Source organism: Papilio polytes, unplaced genomic scaffold, assembly GCF_000836215.1.
Source record: "Papilio polytes unplaced genomic scaffold, Ppol_1.0 DF822289.1, whole genome shotgun sequence".
NCBI classification, from domain to species: domain Eukaryota; kingdom Metazoa; phylum Arthropoda; class Insecta; order Lepidoptera; family Papilionidae; genus Papilio; species Papilio polytes.
Window position 1 is genome coordinate 3,560,392 of NW_013526915.1, and position 22,169 is coordinate 3,582,560.

General features: G+C 32.8%; 2 protein-coding genes across 3 annotated transcripts in view; one reads left to right on the plus strand and one right to left on the minus strand.

Moving 5' to 3' along the window:
- Positions 1-21,877, minus strand: part of LOC106106211 (cadherin-89D) — a 35,576-nt gene extending 13,699 nt beyond the window's left edge. Inside the window, exons 1-3 of the mRNA XM_013286760.1 lie at positions 21,667-21,877; positions 17,661-17,838; positions 8,033-8,132 (exon numbers count right to left, since the gene is read on the minus strand). Coding sequence (XP_013142214.1) covers positions 8,033-8,132; positions 17,661-17,721 — 161 coding nt within the window. The 5' untranslated portion in view covers positions 17,722-17,838; positions 21,667-21,877. The remainder of the gene's footprint in view (positions 1-8,032; positions 8,133-17,660; positions 17,839-21,666) is intronic.
- Positions 3,273-5,496, plus strand: LOC106106333 (facilitated trehalose transporter Tret1-like). 2 transcript variants are annotated; one of them, XM_013286906.1, is made up of 4 exons: positions 3,273-3,443; positions 3,540-3,640; positions 3,964-4,102; positions 4,182-5,496. In XM_013286906.1, exons 2-4 carry the CDS (start codon positions 3,548-3,550, stop codon positions 5,441-5,443), a joined length of 1,494 nt encoding a protein of 497 aa, XP_013142360.1. In that variant the 5' UTR covers positions 3,273-3,443; positions 3,540-3,547; the 3' UTR covers positions 5,444-5,496. The 2 variants fall into 2 exon arrangements, with proteins under 2 accessions (XP_013142360.1, XP_013142361.1); XM_013286907.1 differs by lacking the exons at positions 3,273-3,443; positions 3,540-3,640 and having other exon boundaries at positions 4,015-4,102; positions 4,168-5,496.
- Positions 21,878-22,169: the final 292 nt, after the last annotated feature.

Genomic DNA, 22,169 nt, shown 5'->3' on the forward strand with positions numbered 1-22,169 from the left:
ATTATGACTTCTAATTCTATAAACAAATAAGTCTGGAAAGCGGATGAACGGAGTCATAAGACAAAAAGTGGAATTACTTCCACTTCAAGTTTAACTTATGTGTGATCATGGTCACGCCGGACGAGCGGGACATTTTCCATGAGGAGTCAAATCACTGACATTTCCGAGTTACAAAGACAAAGAGACCGGTTATAATGTCACATACTGTCATGTCGCATTCTGTTGTTCTCCAGTTGTTTATTAGTTGATACCCGCCGCTGGGGGCGGAGTCGAAAAACATAGTGAACAGCAATTAACCTGAATTACAACCGCTAATTAAAAGAGACATTGTCAATAGTACCACCATCTGAGAATGATTTAGGGCCATATTTTACATAACTAGTCCTTTAGTGCAGCAGTCAATACTATAAAAATTATGTAATTTATTAAGTTTTATTTTGTTGATGACAGTAAGAAGAAAAATCTTCAAGGCCGCCCTTACTTTAAACGCCTACGTTACAGTTAAAGTACATAATTAGTCTTTTATCATAATGTCAGGGCAATAAATAAAATGAAAGGTACATCTGAAATAAAGTTGAATTTTACTGCTAATAAAATTACTTAGGTATCTTAATAAATGCCCTTATGAATTGCTTTGACCGTAACATAAAATTAGATGTAAATGGTAAACAATATTCACTATAAAACATTCAGAGACAACTGAGTAAATAAAACGAAGTACGTTTTCAAACTCCGCGTTTTCCCTTTCAATTCTTCTTAGTTATCGTAGTAGTTATCGACTTAGAATGTTGTTTATGGCCAAAAACAACATTTGGTTAACAATTGGTATTTAATACTAGTATTTTTAAAGTAATAAAGTAACAAAAAAAAGCCTGAATTAAACTGTGCCAGAAAATATAAGAAAACAATTACATTTAAAAGTCAATTTCGTTTTATCATTTACTGTGATGTCTAGAGAAATGGAAAATTTACAAAATAAGGTAAATAATTATGAGTTTAAAGAAGAATTTATTGAAATAACAAATACCGAAGAAGATAAATTACCTTGGAAACATGTTTTACGACAGGTAAGTTCAAAAGAATATGGCACAGTAACTTTATTCCATGTATATTTAACACACCGACGTGAATGTTACTTGTGGTTACTAAAGGACAACATACGAGAACCCAGTTCTGTAAATAGTAGCAGTAAATATTTTCCAAGCCAAAAGAATAATGTTTTTTCTGTTCATCAGACCACCGCCCTGTGTATGACTCAAATCTAATAGTCAAAAGTCTATTAATATTTGATGTGTTCTCATGATTGTCACTTAGTACTAAATGTATTTTCAGGTTTTAATATCATCAGGTGTGTGGGCAAACTTCTTCACGCTGGGCTTGTGCCTTGGCGCGCCCACCGTCATCGTACCTCAGCTGCGACGTGACGCCAACTCTACAGACATCGTCAGCGATGACATGCTCTCCTGGTTGTGTAAGGAATTTGTTTCAAACTTTAATCAAAATTCATTAAATGTTTATCATCAAAGTAGTTAATATCTAATGAGTTAGAGTGTGATACTAATTTACTTGTCCTGTTTTATCGTATTTGAATTGTGGCTTTGTTTTGCAGCTTCTTCATCTAGCTACAGCGGAATGCTGCTGGTTATTATCCTCACCATCCTGCCCAGTTGTTTTGGAAGAAAGCACTGTTTCCTCCTAATATCTACAGTGGCTATGGGTGGATTTGTACTCCTCTACGTTTCCACGACAATAACACAAATATTAATAAGCACGATAGTACACGGCATCCTCAGCGCAAGTCATATAACTATCAGCATCATGATTATAACAGAATACTCTTCCCCACAATATCGTGGAATATTTCTAACAACTAAATCCGCTTCTTTCCTATGGGGAGTTTGGATATCGAATATAATTGGTACCTTCTTTCATTGGAAGTATATTGCATTGGTAGGAATCGTAACAACTGCTTATATCTTGCTTACAACATTAGTGTGGCCCGAATCTCCTCTCTGGTTGGCCAGCAAAAAGCGGTTCGGAGAAAGCGCAACAGCACACTCTTGGCTGAAAGGGGACAGTTCGACGTCAAGGAAGGAATTAAAAGATTTGATAACGTTTTACAAAGACGCTGCAAGTTTTAATACTGATAAGGGAATATTGTCAAAAGCTGACAACAAATTATGGAAGAAAGGTTTTTACAAGCCCTTGTTGCTGACAATATTAGTAAATCTTTTATACAATTCTTTGGGTAAAATGACTTGTACAGTTTATGCTTTTGATATTTTAAATAAAATAACAAAGTCAGAATCTGCAGCTTACTCAGGAATGCTGATACTGGATGGGGTTACTTTAGTTGGTGCTTATATTGGAAGTGGAGTTTCGAAGATAGTAAAAAGACGATCGTTTATGTTAATAACTACTATCGTCGGGATTATTTTCCTTTATCTTTTATCCTTGTTTATATATCTTGTACATCATGATGTCGTAGCTGATAATATTTACATATGTCTCATACTATTATCAATGTACTCGTTAGCAGTAAGCAGTGGTCCATTAATTATGTCTTCTTCGTTGATCAGTGAATTTATTCCGGTGACTAACAGAAATACATTCACTTTAATAATTGGAATGTTTGGAAATTTCTGTTTCGCGACGTTTTTAAAAGTAACGCCATATCTGTTTTGTTTGTGGGGATTTGCTGGTTTGTTTTTATTTTACGCGGTACTGTCTTCAATTTTTATAATTTTGCTGTACGTTCTATTACCAGAAACCAAGGATAAAACTTTAATAGAAATTGAAAGGTTAATAACCAAAAGGTAATAGTTAAATCAACGCTGTTTTAAAATGTGACCCCATATTTATGAATAAAACCTACAGTCAATTGCTTTTTTTATTTATACCGCAGTAAAAATCTTGAAACACAACTATTTTGTCAATTACAAATTAATTAAATGTACTATTTTAGTGTAATGATAAGTACGTAGTAATAGAGAAAAAAAATATGTATATCATTGAATGAAGATTCTAAGAGTTATGCTGTCTCTTTTAAATGTGTTTATCTGCGTTACAGGTTTCCAGCAATGAAGGCAAAATAACATTAATGTACTTGTCTTTATAATGTTTAATTAAGATAAACGTATTAATTTAAAAGTATAAACTTTTTATCTTTGATACGTGGAGTTCTTATTTAAATAACAACAAAAAGGTCAAAACTATGATAAGGAAAACATTTTGACAAACGAGTGATCTAATGGCAGGCAGAATTACGAACACTTGTGTAAACGTAATTACTGAAATCAAACGTTACCTTTTCTTAATGGGAAACAACACTATAGAAATTTCAAGATGATATATGTAACGTTATTAAATAAATAATTGTAAAGTAAGAAAAATTGAATTTATACCATAAAATACATTATACATATCATAAAGAAACTTTTTAAGTAAGTACATATTTACATACTCTTATTTACTAAGTTCATTAATGTTTTTATATTTGAATACTTAAGCTAAGAGTAACTTATGAATCGACATTTAAGTTAATACAATGGAGAGCTATTCGTACAAAGAAGTTATCGAGGAAGCAGACCACAAAAACAATGAAGTAAATAAGATAAATCGTACTTTTCTACTACGTCAGGTGAGACGTTTGTAATTTTGTTTTACTAAATAACCTTTTAAACTTTTAGAACTCATAGAGTCAGTTATACATCTGATATAGCTGATCTGTCTGTGATAAATGCTTTAGTAAGAGAAGTGGATCTGTTTTAATCAGGGACACATAAAACATTAATAGCTGTTAGGAATTAGGAGCTACAAATCAAGTGCTAATTTCTGACAACATAGTACATCAAAATTATGATTGAATTTAAAACTAGTAAATTGTCCACTGTTTCAACTTTAATGAAATAAATGGAAGGCACAGGGCCTAGACGAAAATGAAAATTGTTGTGGTTGTTCTAGATAATGGTTTGCAGTGCAATTTGGTCCAGTTATTTCTCGCTAGGCCTTTGTTTCGGATCTCCTACAGTTATAATTCCGCAAATCCGACGAGAGCATAATTCGACGGACGCAATAAGTCAAGAAATAGCTTCATGGTTATGTAAGAATAATTATGTATTATAAGAGAAGAATTTTACTAAATACATGTTGAGAAATTTTTAAAAGTTTGAATTTTTCAGCTTCAGGAATTGCGTACAGCGGAACAATACAAGTGATTATATTTTCCGTTCTACCTAAATTTATGGGACGTAAAGCATGCTTCCTACTTACTTCAATAATAGCTATGATAGGTTTCGTGGTTTTATATTTTGCCAAGACTGCTACACATCTTATAATTTTTGAATCCATCGAAGGAGTTCTATTTGCCTGTCAAATTACAATATGCATAATGATCATCACTGAATACTCATCGCCGAGATATCGAGGTATTTTTTTAACGATGAAATCAGCATCATTTATGTGGGGAGTATGGGTATCCAATGCTATAGGAACTTATTTCCACTGGAGCAACATTGCTGTGGTAGGATGTGTTGTGACAGCCTACATCATAATTACAACTTTGAATTGGCCCGAGTCACCATATTGGCTCGCGACTAGAGGTCGGCTGAATGAATGCAGAGTTTCACATCATTGGCTCAAAGGGAACAGTGACGAATCTAAGAAGGAACTAGCAAATCTTATCGAACGACAAACAGATTTATCGCGAGACGAAGAAAGTGATTCACAAAGCTTAAGAAAATTTTTTGCAGTTATACGAAGAAAGACATTTTACAAACCAATTTTATTGTCCATGTTAATTTTAACACTGTATAATTCATTGGGTAAAATGGCTTGCACAGTTTATGCTATAGATATAATTCAAAGACTCACAGGCAGTGAATCCAGGGCTTACACAATAATGTTAGTGCTTGACGGAGTCACTATTATTGGTGTGTATATGGGATGTGCTATTTCCAGATATGCTCGAAGGAGATCCTTCCTAATTGTCACTTCAGGTTTTGGTATAATATTTTTATATTTAATATCGATGTTTTTATACTTAGTGTCAAGTGGCCTTCTTGATAATTATGTTCTTGTGTGTCTGTTCTTATTGTTATGTTACACAGTGACAGTCAGCAGTGGCCCCATGATAATGAGCACATCTCTCGTCAGTGAACTGATGCCGCTCTCAAATAGAAATATGTTTGCTTTTCTGATCGGTACATTTTCTAATTTCATTTTTGCATCGTTTATAAAAATAGCTCCGTTTCTCTTTACAAAGTATGGTTATTCAGCAACATTCTTCATTTACGCTTCTATAGCTTTAGGCTGTTTTATTCTTATATTCATTCATTTGCCAGAAACGAAAGACAAGACACTTCTGGAGATTGAAAAGTTGCATACAGATAATAATCCGAAGAAAAATAAAATTAAAAAGCAAAGTGAAGTACCGAAGGAATGATTTTGATGTTAATATAAAATCAATTGAAGGTCTAAATTTTGACCAAAATATAAACACGATTACAATAACTTTATGAGTTTTATTGAGCCTTATTCAACATTTCATCGTCAACCCTAATTATCCTCGCGCTCTATATTGTATAATGTATCAATTTTTTTTCTTTACTTTTAAATATTAGTTGAATGTGTAGAATTAAATAAAACGATAGTATAATTTACAATACAAAAAACAGGGGAATTTTCAACAAAGATAAACTCGCTTAGCAATGTAAATATTCAAAATATTCCAGCTTGAGTAGACTACAAAAATGTTTGAGCGAGGTAATTGAACATAGTTTTGCAGAAATCCATTATGGCATCGGTCGAAAATTACATTTATAGACCAGTTAATAGAGACGTGGACAGTGAAGGTAGAAAAATTAACAATGGAGAAAGTAGATTAAATTGGATTTTCTGTTTACGCCAAGTAAGTGGAAAACATTTTAAACATTCAAGAAAGAAATGAGTATTTATTGTATTAGTACATTTATAATTAAAGACCTTGCCCTACATAACGTATAGACTTTAACGTTTTTAATTTAAATGTAAATAGCTATTATAGTTTTATACAAATGAATTAAAAGATAGTGCAAATGTTCAAGAAGAAAAACATTTACTACGGCAATAGCTGGAATTTAAATCAATAAAATTTGACAAGTTATTTATTACCTAGACTTTAATTTATTTATTTATTGGCAGATGTTGGTTTGCAGTGCAATCTGGTTAGGGTATTTTTCGAACGGCTTATGCATTGGGGCCCCTACTGTCATCATTCCGCAAATACGTCGTGAAGCAAATTCAACGGATGCTGTCACTCAAGTAATGGCATCATGGTTATGTAAGTCTTGATAAATAATAATGCATTGTATTAAAGAATTTACATTATAAATAACTAATTTAATTATTTCAGCTTCCGCGGTCGCCTACAGCGGTACAGCCCTCGTCCTTATCGTTTCAATTCTACCAAAATTTATGGGACGAAAACCATCCTACTTTCTCATAACACTAGTAGCATTAATTGGTTTTGTGATATTGTATTTTTCTAAAACATCAACGCATCTCTTTATTGGATTATGTTTCGAAGGAAGTTACTTTGCAAGTCAACTAACAATCTCTGTAATGATAATAACGGAATATGCTTCACCACGTTATCGAGGAATATTTTTAACCATAAAATCTGTGTCGTTTTTATGGGGTATCTGGATAGCGAACACCATAGGCACTTTCTGGCATTGGAAGAACATTGTTCTGCTTGGATTTGCTGCGACAGTATACAATATAATAATAATTTTAAGTTGGCCAGAGTCACCGTACTGGTTGGCCAGTAGACGAAGGTTCGACGAGTGCGCAACCGCTCATCGCTGGCTTAAAGGTAACGATGAGAAGTCAAACAGGGAATTGGAAAAATTGATTGAACGACATACAAATCTGAATGAAGAAAGACTGACAAATTATTTTAAAAGTAACTTGAAAAAGTATTGTGGGATCTTAAGGAGTAGGAAATTTTATAAACCGCTATTACTATCGATGTTAACTATAACGCTTTATAATTCTTTAGGTAAGATAACGATAACGGTTTATGCAATAGATATTATTAAAAAAATAACTGGAAGTGAATCTTCCGCTTACACGGGTATGTTAGTTCTGGACGGGGTTACTATTGTGGGCATGCATATCGGCTGCGGCATTTCTAGAATTGCTAGGAGAAGACCATTCTTATTTGTGACTTCTGGATTCGGTATTGTGTTTTTATATTCACTATCATTGTATCTAACGACAATGAAATATTTTAATATTAGTGAGAATATGTACGTATCATTATTTTTATTAACATTTTACACTTTATCTATAAGTATTGGGCCTATGATCATGTCGACATCTCTCCTGAGCGAACTTATTCCATTATCGTTTAGAAATCTGTTTGTCTTCATGTTGGCTACCTATGGGAGTTTCATTTTTGCAACTTTCATAAAAATTGGTCCGTTTTTATTTTTGACTTGTGAATTTTCAGGTGCATGTTTCATCTATGCTTCTTTAGCTTTGATTTGTTTGTTATTGTTATATCATTTCTTACCAGAAACAAAGGACAAGACGCTTCTAGAGATAGAAAATTTGTTTATAAATTTTGAACGATAAAGTTTTCAGTAATGTAAATTTGGCTTTGGATTTATTTTGAACTTGTAAAAAACATGTCCTGTGACATCCTTAAACCATTCATTTAACATAAATAGTGTTTTTCTTACAAATAAATGATCATTCGACATTTAATTCAAATCAGAGCATCAATCAATTTGCGCATACGACCTTTGCGATTAAAATAGAAAAGAAACGATGTATTAGAGATCTTTATATGGTTCAAGTTTTATTACATAACGTTTCACCGGTTCTTAAATGCATGAGCGGCTTCTACTAATAAAATAATAATTTTAAATTAGTACATTGCAATAGAACCTGTTTCTAAATTATCGTAGTCAAGCTTATAAGTGTTATTGTACAGACAGAAAACAAAAAAGTAGGTTACTTCAGTATAAAACTTAAAGAAGTAGCTTACCTTGGATGAACTTCAACTTGTAAGACTTCATCCCCGACCTTCAAATTCTCCGGTATCCTGACAAACCTTAGATACTCGCCCACAGGGTAAAAATTACAACCTGAAAACAAAAAAAATATTTTAAAAACTAAAACATCGAAACGTTTTACATATAAAATTCGATGTACAAAACAGTACAATCCTATCCAATCTTAACGGAGACTCGTAATTTCAATCGAGACGTACGTTATTCGCGTATCGCTTCACCCGCAGGCTCCAGAGAGCCGGCATTAAGTTTGAATATTATAATACCGTAGTACTTAGGGACAATGTAGCCATTATGCAACGCCAAAAACTTAAATGTTTTCAAGTATCAAGTATTCAAGTTAGACAATACAGCAATACTCCCATACTAATGAGTCCGGTATACCTCAATAGAGTCGAATCATTCATTGTGTTGAAATATACAATTGTCTCAGTGTTATACCGCTCTAGAGTAGATCCCATTCTGCTGTCAGTGAACTAAAAAATATGTTTGTAATGATAGATTGGCTCATATTCCCACTGTAGGTAAATTAACTAATATAGCACGAATCTTTTTATAAGCATCATAAAGATACACTTTAAAATTGACATTTATAGACTAATATTAGGACTAATTAATTAATTTATACGTAACGGCGCATAAAATAATTTTATCAATGTTACTTTTGGAAATGAAATAGATGTATTAACCTAAATAGCATAATTTTTTTATCAGTAAGGTTATATTCTATGGCTCTTGCTCTTTTATCGGTAGGTTAAATTTAAATGTATAAAGAAATATATTAATATTCAAGGTCGAAACTCTGAAATATAAAAAAACGCGTCGCTAATCGCCGCAACAAATTGATGTTCAAATAATTCAACAAAAATGTAGTAAAAACAGCGTGTAGAATTGACAATGTTTATTCTTATTTTGAAAGCAGATGAACAAGAAAAAATCATTGATCACAACAACCAAGCATAACTCAATCATTGTGTGCCTACTCTACTGTAACAAAGTAAAAAAATGTAGATAAAACTAGTGTCAGTTTTGAATTATTTAAATAGAAAAACAAACTTTTGCAATTCAACGCATCGATGTAAAGCAACAAATCTAGAACTCATATTTCTTTTAAACGGCGTTTTACAAAGCACGAAATGTTAAAAAAAACTCTTATCACTAATTATTTGGACACGTAATTATACGAAATAAATAATATAAATCAAAATAAACACTATCTGCATCTTGGCAATAAATCAAACGAATCGCTTTACCCGTGACCGGTTTAGCAAGTTGTCGGCAGTGAAGTCTAAAGATTTCTCATTAATTTTATTCGCAAAGTATTGGAGTTACGGTATCATCGTCAACAAGAATTTTCTCATCCGATGATCGGAAATTTCGTAACAAATCGGAAACTAATAGGCCGATGAGGCAATTGCTCAAACGTTAAAAACGTCTTTGGGTTTCCGTTTAACGATAAACAAAAACAAAGTGTTTAATATAAGCAGTTACTACCTCACTCATAGTCATGAAATATATGCCCGGAGTGTAAATTAAGTATGAGAATTCTACACTGCATCTATTTAAGAAAGCATTTCACGTACGGTAGTGTCTTTAACTAAAATCATAAGTAACCACACACAACAGTAAACGTAGCCAAGACTTAAATATTGTCATATTACGTAGACGATGTCATTATTCTTCGCCGTGAGATCGTGCGCTCATAAAAACCGACTCATCTACAGTACAGGCGCTGATGTGAATGCTTCAGATACCGTAAGCATGGGACCCGGGGCTAATCTAGCGGGACGTATCCGTCCTGACAAGATACTGCAGACGTTATGCGGTATGCTCACGATATCCATAACGATGTATGCATTTACTGTCAGATTGAGCACCGTATGATATACGTATATAATAATTATTAGACAAGCAAAACCGCAAACATGTTGAATTGCTATTTACAAAATTCTGGAATTTGGTCTACACGACCACTCACTTTCCTTTTCAGATTTTTGTGATCCGTTTCTAAGTTTATTTTAAAAGAAAGCACACGATAACAAAATATCACAATTTTCAATAACTAGAATCTTTGTGCAATAGAACAAAATAGAAACGTATTAGTTTGTTATTTTTATAACATAGCCGTTTATCTGAGTCTTACATGTAAAACTATATTATTTAAGTTGAATCGTTGATATAGCCGATAAACGAAATAATAGTTATTTGTCAGTTTCAGCGACGGTTCGTGAATTCCAGACCACTGATAAAAATTTATAAGAATATTTTAAAAGAAATTACTTTATTGTGTACAACAATTTCTGTAGAGAAAATAATGAACGATCTAAAACCGCACTCTGTTAACAACTACAAATTTCATTCAAATTAAACAAAAAAAGAAAGCGGGTAATCCCCTTAAATGAGTAGTTTCTGAATTGTTATTTAAATCATTTGATAAAGCCATCATTAATTATAGCAAAGTACCAGCACCAGTTACGTTTACGGCACGGGGACCACTTTCTACTGGCGACACCTGGCGACCTGCCGACGAACGTCACTTTATCACCTTCATACTAAATGATCTTTATGGCTAAAATTACGACTACGTGAAAATACGTAATACGCGGTCAAATAACGTAGTATCTTATGTAAGGTTATAAATAACGAAGGTTTTAACTTGTAACCTCTTATAGCACTCGGCTTATTATTTCTTATTTACTTTCTGTTACGATTTATTTTTGAAATAAACAAACAGCATATTTTATACCATGATCTACATATTTGAGAGTTTGTATTAGGCTAATAGCGCTTCTAGTGTGTGTTTGTGACAGCCTATTTGCTTTAGTTAACAAATAATGTGAAAACTACTAAGCTAGACTTTTAAACAGCGAATGTTTTTTTAATATAACTATTATTTGTTTAGTTGCGGCCAAGTCTAGCCCTTCATTACCTACCACCGTTAGACCAATCTCGACGGCCATCGATGACGGCTCTCGTTTTAAATTGTTACTTTGCGTCTGTAATTCAGTCGACATTGAGCTAAGTTCCTGGAAGTGATAATAGGTTATATACTTATAGAGGAGGCAAACAGAACTCCTTACGTGCAACAATGTGCGTTTTGTATAAAACGGTTTAATGTTAAGTGGTATTTCTTCATACAGATTAACATTATCGACTTTGAAGTAGGAACTTGAAACTGGGAAGAAATTGCATATTTTCATTTTGAAATTGCAGTAAATTGTAGGAAACTTTTAATAACGTTAAATATAGGCGGAGGATAATATAACTGTTTGACCACTTAGAAGGACCTATTAATGTTAAACCCGACTGCTACAAATGATAACAAAATCATACTAATATTATAAAAGCGAATGTTTAGATGGATGGATGTATGTTTGTTAGAGATTGTATCCTAAACGGAATTGGATAAAATTTGGTATACCTAAATGTAGAGGATAGTCTAGGAGAATACATAGGCTACTTACTTATGTTATTTTTTTAACTCCACGCTCGGAGTCGCGAGCGACAGCTAGTAATCAATAAAACCATGTTCACACTTTTTCACAATCAGTATTCATTTGTTTACATTTTCGTATAAGGCGTTACTGGCCAGCTGGTCCTCTTTAGCTACCAAAGAGGTCCAACGTCCTACACCCGCATTACTAAATTCACATGTTGTTAACTAACAACAAATAGCAGTCGTTTATCATATATTTATAAGCATCGGTATTTTTCTGTTAATTATATACTACAGATGTATTATGTAAGAAACGAAATTTAGTAAAAGTTCTAACGATTTGTTTCACACTGATGGTTCATTGGTTACGCAATTTAATATAATTTATGTTAATACCAATATATTTTGATTGCTTAGACATTTTGATTAAAAACCTTAGGAAGCTTACTATTCGTTTCGTCAACTTTATGGTAAAGTTAATTTTACATTTAATTTTATTACTTCTGTGGTAATATCGGGTGCTACATTTCAGATATGAAGTTATTTTTAGATTACAACAGAATAGGGATACAAGAGTTAACAAAAAATTCTATATATATATTGTGGTAATGTGTTCCAGCTGTTGTGCATTAGTTTAATGCAGATTTAATGCTGACATTTGCATTTAACTTTAATTTAATATGTGAACCTTAACCTACGAGAGCGGCCGCCGCGCCGCTCGCAACTCGAACTGTAACAAATTAACAATCACGAGTAAACTAACTTAGTAGTTGTGCGATATGTTGCTTTCAGGTGTCCGCACGCTCTAATGCGTATTTGGTTGTAATATAGTTCATTATAATTCATGTCAGAATAAGTCAAGGTAATATAAGATAAATTCACATTTGAATATTTTGCATTGTATTTATTTGTCAAATGAACATTATTACATTGTGCTATTTAAATAACAAAGCTTATTTAAACATAAAATAATATTTGCATTTTGTTTTTAATTTCAAACTCTACTAAATACTAAAAAAAGAAAGCAGTAACGTCCTACTAAAGTATACCAGCATTACAAAAAAATTCATGTTCGTTTATCTCCAGAATATCCGTATTTGACCCGCATTCTTAGTCACCTTCCTATCGTATTTCGTTGCTTTCCAATTATCATTTACATTTTGTTAAATTGTAACTATATTCAATTCATTATTCATTTTGGCACGAAGTTCATCAATTCAGACCGCATTTCAGTTACGTTGGTCACTTTTTAAAATCATCACTGTAGAAAATATTATACAGAATACCAGTATGGTAAGAGTACGGTAGTATTTTTTTATAATATGACGTAAGGTCACTGACCTTTTGAGCATTATGTTAACGACTTACGCGTGATAATGACCTGTTAGTGTAAAGGAAGAAATGAAAGTGCGCTTTTGATGAACGGCGAGATAGCTGACATCACCTCGTCTGATGCAAATTATGTAACAGTGGTATCAAATAATATTCCTATAGCGGTCAGATGGCTTGCGACTTTTCCCTAAAGTGTGAAGTCACTTATGTAATTCCATTATTATGAAGTAACGCATTATCTAGCATTACCAGTTCTTTGTTGTAGTTAGGTTTCAGTGGTTACGTTACAGAAAAAAACGACAATTTTATACTCTAATGTAGATGGAATAACTGTTACAATTTCCAAATTAAAACTTAGGTGTGTCTTTTCTCTTTTTATAAGATTTTTTTAAAGATAAGATTGACTATTTTAGAGTATGTCGCAAGATGATTTACGCTTTACACGCTACACTAAATTAATAAGACTTTAGAATAAAAATGATTTTGAGATGATATGTTGAGAATGTTAAGATTTTATCCTGGACATGTATGTTATACCTAATTACACGCTAAATGACATGGAATAGCTCGGAATGCGGAGTGGTACTCGTTAAAGCGCAATCTTTCTATCTTCTGTATCCAACACAATCAGGCGGAACTATCGCTTCCCACCGCAAGGGGGCGCGGGTGCACACGTCAATTCTCAGCTACAGTTTCCCGCCTTTTTGTCCGTGTCAATGACCTAGCCTGGCATAGCGGTCTAGGCTTGTAAAGATTCTTAGCAGCTAACGCTCAATTAGGTCTACTTGAAGAGACTTTAGATTTATAGCTTAGTTATTTATTACGTGATAAAATTCACCTTTAAAAGCTATGTTCAATTTAAGTTGTTTTTTGTTTATAGAAATAAAGTTACTAGCAATTAAGTTTTATTGACGTTCGTGTTTATTTAAGAGAAAGATTAAAACGGTGATTAATACTCTGGGTATTTACTGGAATTCTTTACTAAATTCCAGAATGTTCGAATGAATATCGCCATTTAACTACGTAAAAGTATGTAACTTGACTCACAAACTCTCACTTACTATACATATAAAATACCAAATGTAACTGATCTACGGCGCGGCGCTTTCTGTGGATTAGAACCTAGGTCATGAGCGAGGTACCTAGGCAACGTGATATGCATGCGGGGATAACGCCAGGGAAAGTGGTGTGACTGGTCAACGTGGGATTACGACTAGGGTTGTCAAAAAACAAATACCAGGGACTTTTGAAACTGTGAATTCTTTGTGTCAAAAAAGTAGAAACAAAAACATAAGGTGGCAACCCTAATTACAACTGGTTATAGCTGGCAAGTATTGACGCTTGTAAATATTTACTGCCAATTAAACAATCAGGTTTTTATATTCTTCGATGTTTTAGTTTCAAGTTATCAAGTTGATTAAATTATTTTGTTCTTGTCTTTAATACTTATTAACATAAATATTTAAATACTATACTTAAATTTTTTTTTGTTTATAATTTTAGATTGTTGGAAAGTTTATGGAGATTGAGAAAAATCAGGTAATCAGGTCTAACTATTAGTTTAAAAAACTAAATTTTATATCATACATTTAATATTGTGTGCAAATTTATTTATCAACAAGTCCCTACTTGTCATGCAGTTTGGTTTTCCGTAATTAAGAAACTTTGCTCGTTAAGTGTAACCAGTGGTACAGGAAAGTTGTTTACGCCCTTTCCGGTTAGCCCATAGCTTATGTCACACTGTCTGATAGTATAAATAACTTTTAGAGCATTTAATTGAAAGAAAACACAAGTTAAAATAACTAACTAAATTTAAGGTTATACTGTGTAGAACAGCACTTTATGTCTAAATTCGTCATTTAATTATTCGTTTATATTTCTCTGACTTCTTGTATTATTACCTTTCCTTGGAAATAGGGGTAAAAAATACCATAACACAAAGACTTCAATCAATTCTATAAGTATTGTTCGGTAAGTAAGACATCCCACGATCGACTTAACATTACAATGAAATTATACTATCAGGAATATCTTTATGACAATGTGTTAGAGTTCATATTAGTGTTTTGTAGTTGTAAGGTTAAGTGTGTATGGCACACATGTAAATGTGACAACGCAGCAGTTCTCTCGTGTTAATTGAATGTCTCGGTGCAGAGAAACCCATGGGAGTTGTCAGTTATCTTGCACCGTAGCGTAGGTCACGCCATCAGGCAGTTAGTCTCGATTTGCGAATGTCACATTAAGTCTGCCCTAGAAAGTTAACTGTGAGTATGATATATGGAAGTTAATTCGTTTAATTACTTGAACTCGAGTTTTAAGCTCTAGTTGGGGCTATTAAAGACTATAATAACTGTTCATTTATGGAGTATTTTGACACCAATGACGTGGTAGAGGGTTCGATTCCCGCCATTGTCATACCAATTGGAATACTCCTACATTATTGTTGTTGAGCCGAACAAAAATATACATAAATAATTCGCTATTTGCTATCACTTATAACTCTCACTATTTTTATTACTTATAATTATTATTTACTAGAAAAATAATACGACAAATCCCAGTAACTTGGTGTTTAGTTGTCAGAAAGTGACTATCTTTTGTATGTTAATCGACGTGATTATCAGAATGGACACTGACGTCTCAAGTAACATCTTTAGTTCGGAAACAATAGAAGAGAAAACTGGTCGAATAACACGACGTTATGCCTGGACAGGACAGGACACGAGGCGTGTGACACGACTCGGCTGAACTACCGATGACATGACTTTCTTTTTAAATGTTAACTACTTGCCAGTAATAATTATGGCTAAGCTAAATTAAGCTAAGTACTTCTGTTTAAAAAATTATAGTCCGCGGACACAAAGCATGTTTTGGTAAAGCTGGTCGTTTAAATATAAAAATATATTTATATGGTTAGCCCAAGACCAAAATTAAAATAGTCAAAGAAAAAGGCCGAGAAAGGTTAATTTTAAATAACAATTTTCATTATTCTGATCCTTGTGAAAACCAGTGAAAATAACAATTTCTCATTTTATCTATGATAAACACTAGTAAAGTAGGTAAGACAAACTAACTAAATAAGACGTTTTTTATTTTTAATTATAAGTAATAATTTAAAATTTTGGAACATATTTTCAACGGTCAACCACACATTTACCCGTTAATAAAATAACTGTAAGAAACATCTTCTCGAGAATATTAAAAGTGGGTTAACTATTTTTGGGGGAACCGTTCCGTATCGTTTCTGAGAACACCATGAATGTAGTTGAAATAACTACAGAAGAGTAATTTAAATAATATAAAAGTATACAGGCTTGTACTACGAGTATAATTAAACCATCATAGTCAACCACCGAAGGATTTGAACCTACATTTTATTAAGGGAAATAAAGTTTTAGTCAACCATTTTGGCCCAATGCGTTAACTTCAAACTTCTCAAATTCTTTTCTCAAATATATGCAATTTCATAAATTCTTGTCAATTATAGATACTAAAGAAATTTTTTAACAATTCATTGAACAAATTATCAAAGAGTTATCAAGTAATTGCTGTACCGTGATATTCAAATCTTGATGGCAATTAACATGACTTTCCTCGACAGTCACAGTTCAGTTAAATACCATACGACGAGCTTGACGTACGGGATTGAGTTCGTGAGATGCGCTCTACATGTTTCTCAACTGTGTCACACTATAAAAGTAATTTGAGGTATGTGCTTTGGTCATGGCGAATTTGTACCATCAATTTGAAATTCCAACATTTATTACAAACGTGAAACTTACAATTATTTATAAGAGAAATTGAAGTAAAATTGTGAAACATCGTATATCGTTCTGAGTTTTTAAATCAATTTTGTTATAGCTAAGTCATGATAACGTTCACTAGATCGCAGTTAACTTAATGCTTAACTTAAGCTATCGACGGCTAAGTCGAGGTCTATAAATATACAGCAACATTGCGGTAACCAGTGCAGATGTAATAGCATATAATCAAGTTGAAACAAAGAATAACTTAGATGATTATCGTTGCTTATTTTCATTTCTTTCCCTCTGTCTTGTAACCACACTGCTTTGTTTATTATAAACGATAAGGAAGTCTATACCGTAGGAACAACTATTAATTTACCATCTAAAGTTACTGGGTTTGAATTAGTTATTGTGGTTTCTTGTTATTCAAAATATTACGTAAAAAAAAGAAACTTCGAATTAAATTGGTTACCGTTGTCGTACCGCGTTTGTAGTAGAAGATACTAAAGTATTTATTTTGCAAGGCTGTCATTTTACTTAGACCCTATATGCAATGGGTTTAAATTAATATCGTTCTGCTCCGGTGAAAGTTTTGATAGCGTAGCGCGTAATGTTATGAACTCTTGGCCATAACTATAATAAAAAATGTGTAATAAAATCGTAAGTCTTAGTAATTAACATATTAATGTGGTCTATAGTTGTGAAAATTATTTGTCGAAGTGTTACGAAGTATCAAATACTACATCACGATCAACCGATGACTGTGATCAAATCACATTTGTCAAGAAACCGCAGATAACGATGAAAGTAATTTCAGATCTGTTTAAAATCAGCGACGCGAGAAATTTGTAAAACCAAGGTGAAGAAAGTGTATCAAAAATCATGTTCGCTCGCTTCTACAGATTTTCGCATAATAAAATATTTATTATAATAAAATATCTAATCGTGATATTTCAACACCATAATATACTTTTTATTATAAAATTTGTTTCATTCATTTTAATTCTAATTATCGTATAATTCCGGAAATTATATTTCTAAACATATGTAATTGTTATTACGAATTAATTAAAAAGTTGAGTGACTCACCACTGGTGTGCCTTACGGCGCTCATCAGCAATAACAACAAAACTTTAACCACCGCCATCATCACCACAGGTCAGTGGCCACCACACGCATGCCACCACAACACACCACAACACACACTGTCACCACAAACACACTAATACTGTCATGTCATGGCGCACAGTCCGATGGTAATATTGATCTGAAACAAATGACATAATACGTTAGGGAGATCTCGAAGAGGGGATAAGCATAAATAAAACATCAAAATGTTATGTAACATTCGAATATTATATTGACAAATATCTTAGATCCTGAAAAACATGAAATCATAGGTTCGAATATGCCAGTTGAGTACCACTTTGAGTTAAGCCAGTTGAGTTAACACCACAGCTAAATTATTATTGTTTACCATTTAATTTTAAAACCAACAAGTACTTTTGATGCATCACTAACTTATTCATCATTTTCAGTCTACTTATTAAAGAACGGGTCAAACCTAATCCGGATTTCTTTTGCTTCTAATCCTTCAAAAATAACTCTACTTGTTTTTATCCATGGAGGAAAACTTTTTACTCAATATGTAACATGCGAAACGCAAGTGTTCACGACTGAACAGTAAAAACTGGCTCAGACTGTACACGGAGATGTTACGACTGACCACTGGTCGTCCACGCATCCAACAATTATAGGCACGCGATATATTAACAGTAAATATAACGTTTGGGTTATGTTTACTTCCACTTAGTATTGATAAAACTTCATTTTTACAAATTTAAATGCAGAGAATACTTTTTAAAATAAAAGTTTACAAACATATATATATCTGTCCATAGACGTCGGATGAGTTAAGCTTCAATAAACATTAATAATATAACTATGTGTTTTCATAGTGTTTACTGTAACTCCTAATTTTATCGCATTCGTCATAGTGCGATTTCTATTGAGCTATTTGAAATGTGTCCAACCGCGTAATTTCACTATCGTTCATCGCAACAGAAATCCAAATACCATAGAGTACAACAAGACGTGGGGATTGGCATTCAAAGAATGACATTTTACTTGCTATTTTATTCTAAACACGGTCACCACGTGTTTTAGTTACCGTTCATACATTTGTAGGATATTATCCTAACATTTTTGACAGAATTCATGGCGATATCCGTAAATTAAAGGTATAAGAGTTAAGAGTAATGTTGAACAGAATAATTAACTGGCCCGATGAACCGTGCGCGTAACGGAGCGCGCTCGGTACCGCTGGATGGCAGCACCGTGCCCCTCCCCCTCTCCCTGCGGTGCATCTCGTTATACGTAAACTATTTATACTAGCTACAAACTGCAATTGTGGTAAATATCGTATTAAATTTAATTGCCCATTGACAGTTCTCTTCGTATTACTCTTTTGAGCGAGACATTTAAAAAAAATATAATATAATTCCACGCGACAAATATCAAAAATTCTTTGTAAATTATATGTAAGTGGATGATGAGACACATATCGTTTAATTAACACCTAATTTCTTCCAGAAATAAATAACGAATTTAAAAGCGTAGACAGCCTTAGACATTTAATACAAGAAAGCAATAAGTAAAACATTCAAAATTTTCTTTTTAAATTGAGTCTACAATATTATTTTGCATAAATAATTTTGTATATCGTAATAGACGTAACGTAATTGTGCTAAATGTTCACAAGAGGGCATTGTTAGCGCGGTTTCGCGGCGCCGTTAGATCTAAAAGTGCTGGCTAACGCCGCAGAATGACCAATCTTTTCCGCCAGTCTTCAATTAATTGTACACTGTATTACGCTATATTAACTAAGTTGCTTTCGAAGTGTTATTTGAAATAAAATAAAACGAAAGCGTGATAGACAGAGAGTAATGCTGTAATACCATTTGATTTGATTACACAAAGCTTTATGAAACGCATTACTTCTGTCTTGAGTTACAACTCCTTTAGATTTATTTTATTTTACTATTCTTATTAACTCACTATACACACTTTGACATATATTCTAAAATAAAATTGTTTCTAAAAAAAAACACTACTTAACTAAGTAATAGCTTAGCTTCATATAATCCCATACGTTCTATTTTGACACATTCTTACCGCCTAGCGTTTTCGCGTCCGTGCGAACGCTCGCTATCTGTTTATAAAGGGAGTATAATTCTAGAATTACTTAGTATGTAAGCTTATTATTATTGCTGGCTGAAATTAGGTTTGTACATTTTTATAATGCACTTATATTGAAAGTTTATCATTTTAATAACAAATTCAAGCTAAGATCAAAAACTGAAAATATAGAACTTCGAAAAAGGTAAATCTCAGGAATTATGTCTAATTAGATTTGCAACAAAAATTATTTTGTATGAAAGAGGTTGTAGGTATATGTAGTGAGATTATAACAAGACTTTCCTTTTCCTTACAATGATGTAATAATTATTCACATCGTATTAGCAGAACCCGATATTTAAATTTAGTTCCGTTACGATCTTATCTGCGATTTATTCAAAAAACCATTAAAATGCGACTTTGCTTGCTTTCGCGGCAGTTAGGGCCTTTTTCGTCATTATAAGGTTTTACGTAACTTTTATTTCTATTTCGAGTTACCAAATTAGGTATTTAATTTGCATTTTTGAATTTGGAATAGATTTTGAATTTCGAATAGGATGTTACGCAAGATGTCAAAACATTGCTTTTATCTGTTGGTTTTTTAGATTCGCAGATTATTATTTTTTTAGACCTAAATAACAAGAGCATCTAGAATTTCAAAACATCTGCTTATTCGGGGAAAAACGTTGCAACGGACGATATTTTTCAGTTACAAGGTTCGGTCAGTGGATGCAGATATATCAATCTTATTTTCTTTATACAAAAACCTAGTGGAAATGTTATACAACATGCAAATATTATAACAGGAAGAAAATATCTAGCACACGCAAGCCCTGCCAATAATTACTTCAATTGTAGCTAAATTACAACAAAAACAAATTACGTTGTGAAACGAAAGTTTTTGTTTCCATCTGTAGCAATTGTTACATTTCAGTATTATGTAGTTTCGAATGTAAATAAACCTATATTATAGTACGTAAAAATATTTTTTGACTACAATTCGTCAACAAAAAATAATAGTAAAAATTACTCCTGCACACAATTAACCCCTCAAAATCGGTTCACACATTTCGGATATCACACAATCCGGGATAAAAGCTGATTTGCGGACAGACAAAAATGTTTAGAAATTAGATAGTTGTTATAAGCAAACACAACATATTTTTTTTTAAATTGTATTGATTGTTTATCAATATAAGTTATGTTCTTATACCTTCGCTGTGGCAAAACCATGAACCCGCATGAAGTGCACTCCTAAACATATTTCCGTAAAACGCGGTAGATCTTTTTCCCACCGGGCCGAAAAGGACCTGTTATGTTACGCAGAGCATGTATCAAGTTACCGCAAGATTCTACTGGGTATGGACCTGTAGGAATATATGTTATTTGTTTGGTCTATTCAACAAGTATGAGCGAGATAGATAAATATGTTTTCATACAGGTTTTTGGCAAAGATTCTACATATACATAGTCTATATTATGTGCATGATTTTAGATAAATTTATCTATACAAATTCATACAGAAGTACAGAATAGATTAATTAATTTAGACGTTCTAACCTCAAAATATAAATAGTCGATACTGATGCGAATGTTTTGGCGGGAAATAAATTGACTACGCGTAAGCTACGTCTTTGAGTTTCAATGTTGGTATTAATATGATGTGCATAAAAAACGTAAAAAAGTGTTTTCGTCTGTCTGGTTACTTTAAATTGTGATATGCGAAGATAACATGAGAAATTGCGAATTCTAATGGAAATAACTATAAAAGCATTGATATTAACAGGATGTTAACACAAATTACATTAATGTTGAGAAAGTTTTTACATGTGGCGCATTAATAAATATAAAATAATGAAGTCTTAAACAATAAAAGTCCGATGAAAGTGTCAGTGAAAACATCAAAATAACAACTTACCACAACAAAGCAATAATATCCACACAACAAGCGCGTTTATTTCAATAACACGTGCGACTGAAGCTTCACTAAATTTGACATAAATTTCTTAAGTCAGAAAGCGTCAAATTTCTCGTAATCGGAATATCCGATGGCACATTAACCACGTGTTGTGAGGACAACGTTCAAGAGGCGACTGACGTGCTAGAAGCAGCCTCCGTGGTACATCACCTGTTACCCGCGACTGCCCCTTTCTTCGTGTTTGTCTGTTGGCGTCAAGTTGAATGTTAGCTCGCTAAAGAATTTGCTGAGTTACTTAATTTATGACGCGAGTAATATAACATCTCTCTTGTGTGCTGTTTGGATCTATTAATTATGTACTTTATTGCATTGCACAATGTACTACGATTGTATTAAATTTAGATTTATCATCAAATTAAAAAAGTATTCCACATTATTGAAAAGTTGAATTAAGAAGCGCACAGCTTTGTCTATCGCAGAACTGTTGTGCGATTGTCGATTGT

Coding starts and splice junctions, on each gene's coding strand:
- LOC106106333 (XM_013286906.1), top strand. CDS start 3,548: ATGGAGAGCTATTCGTACAAAGAAGTTATCGAGGAAGCAGACCACAAA. Junction 3,641..3,963: donor GTACTTTTCTACTACGTCAG/GTGAGACGTTTG, acceptor TGGTTGTTCTAG/ATAATGGTTTGCAGTGCAAT. Junction 4,103..4,181: donor AGAAATAGCTTCATGGTTAT/GTAAGAATAATT, acceptor TGAATTTTTCAG/CTTCAGGAATTGCGTACAGC.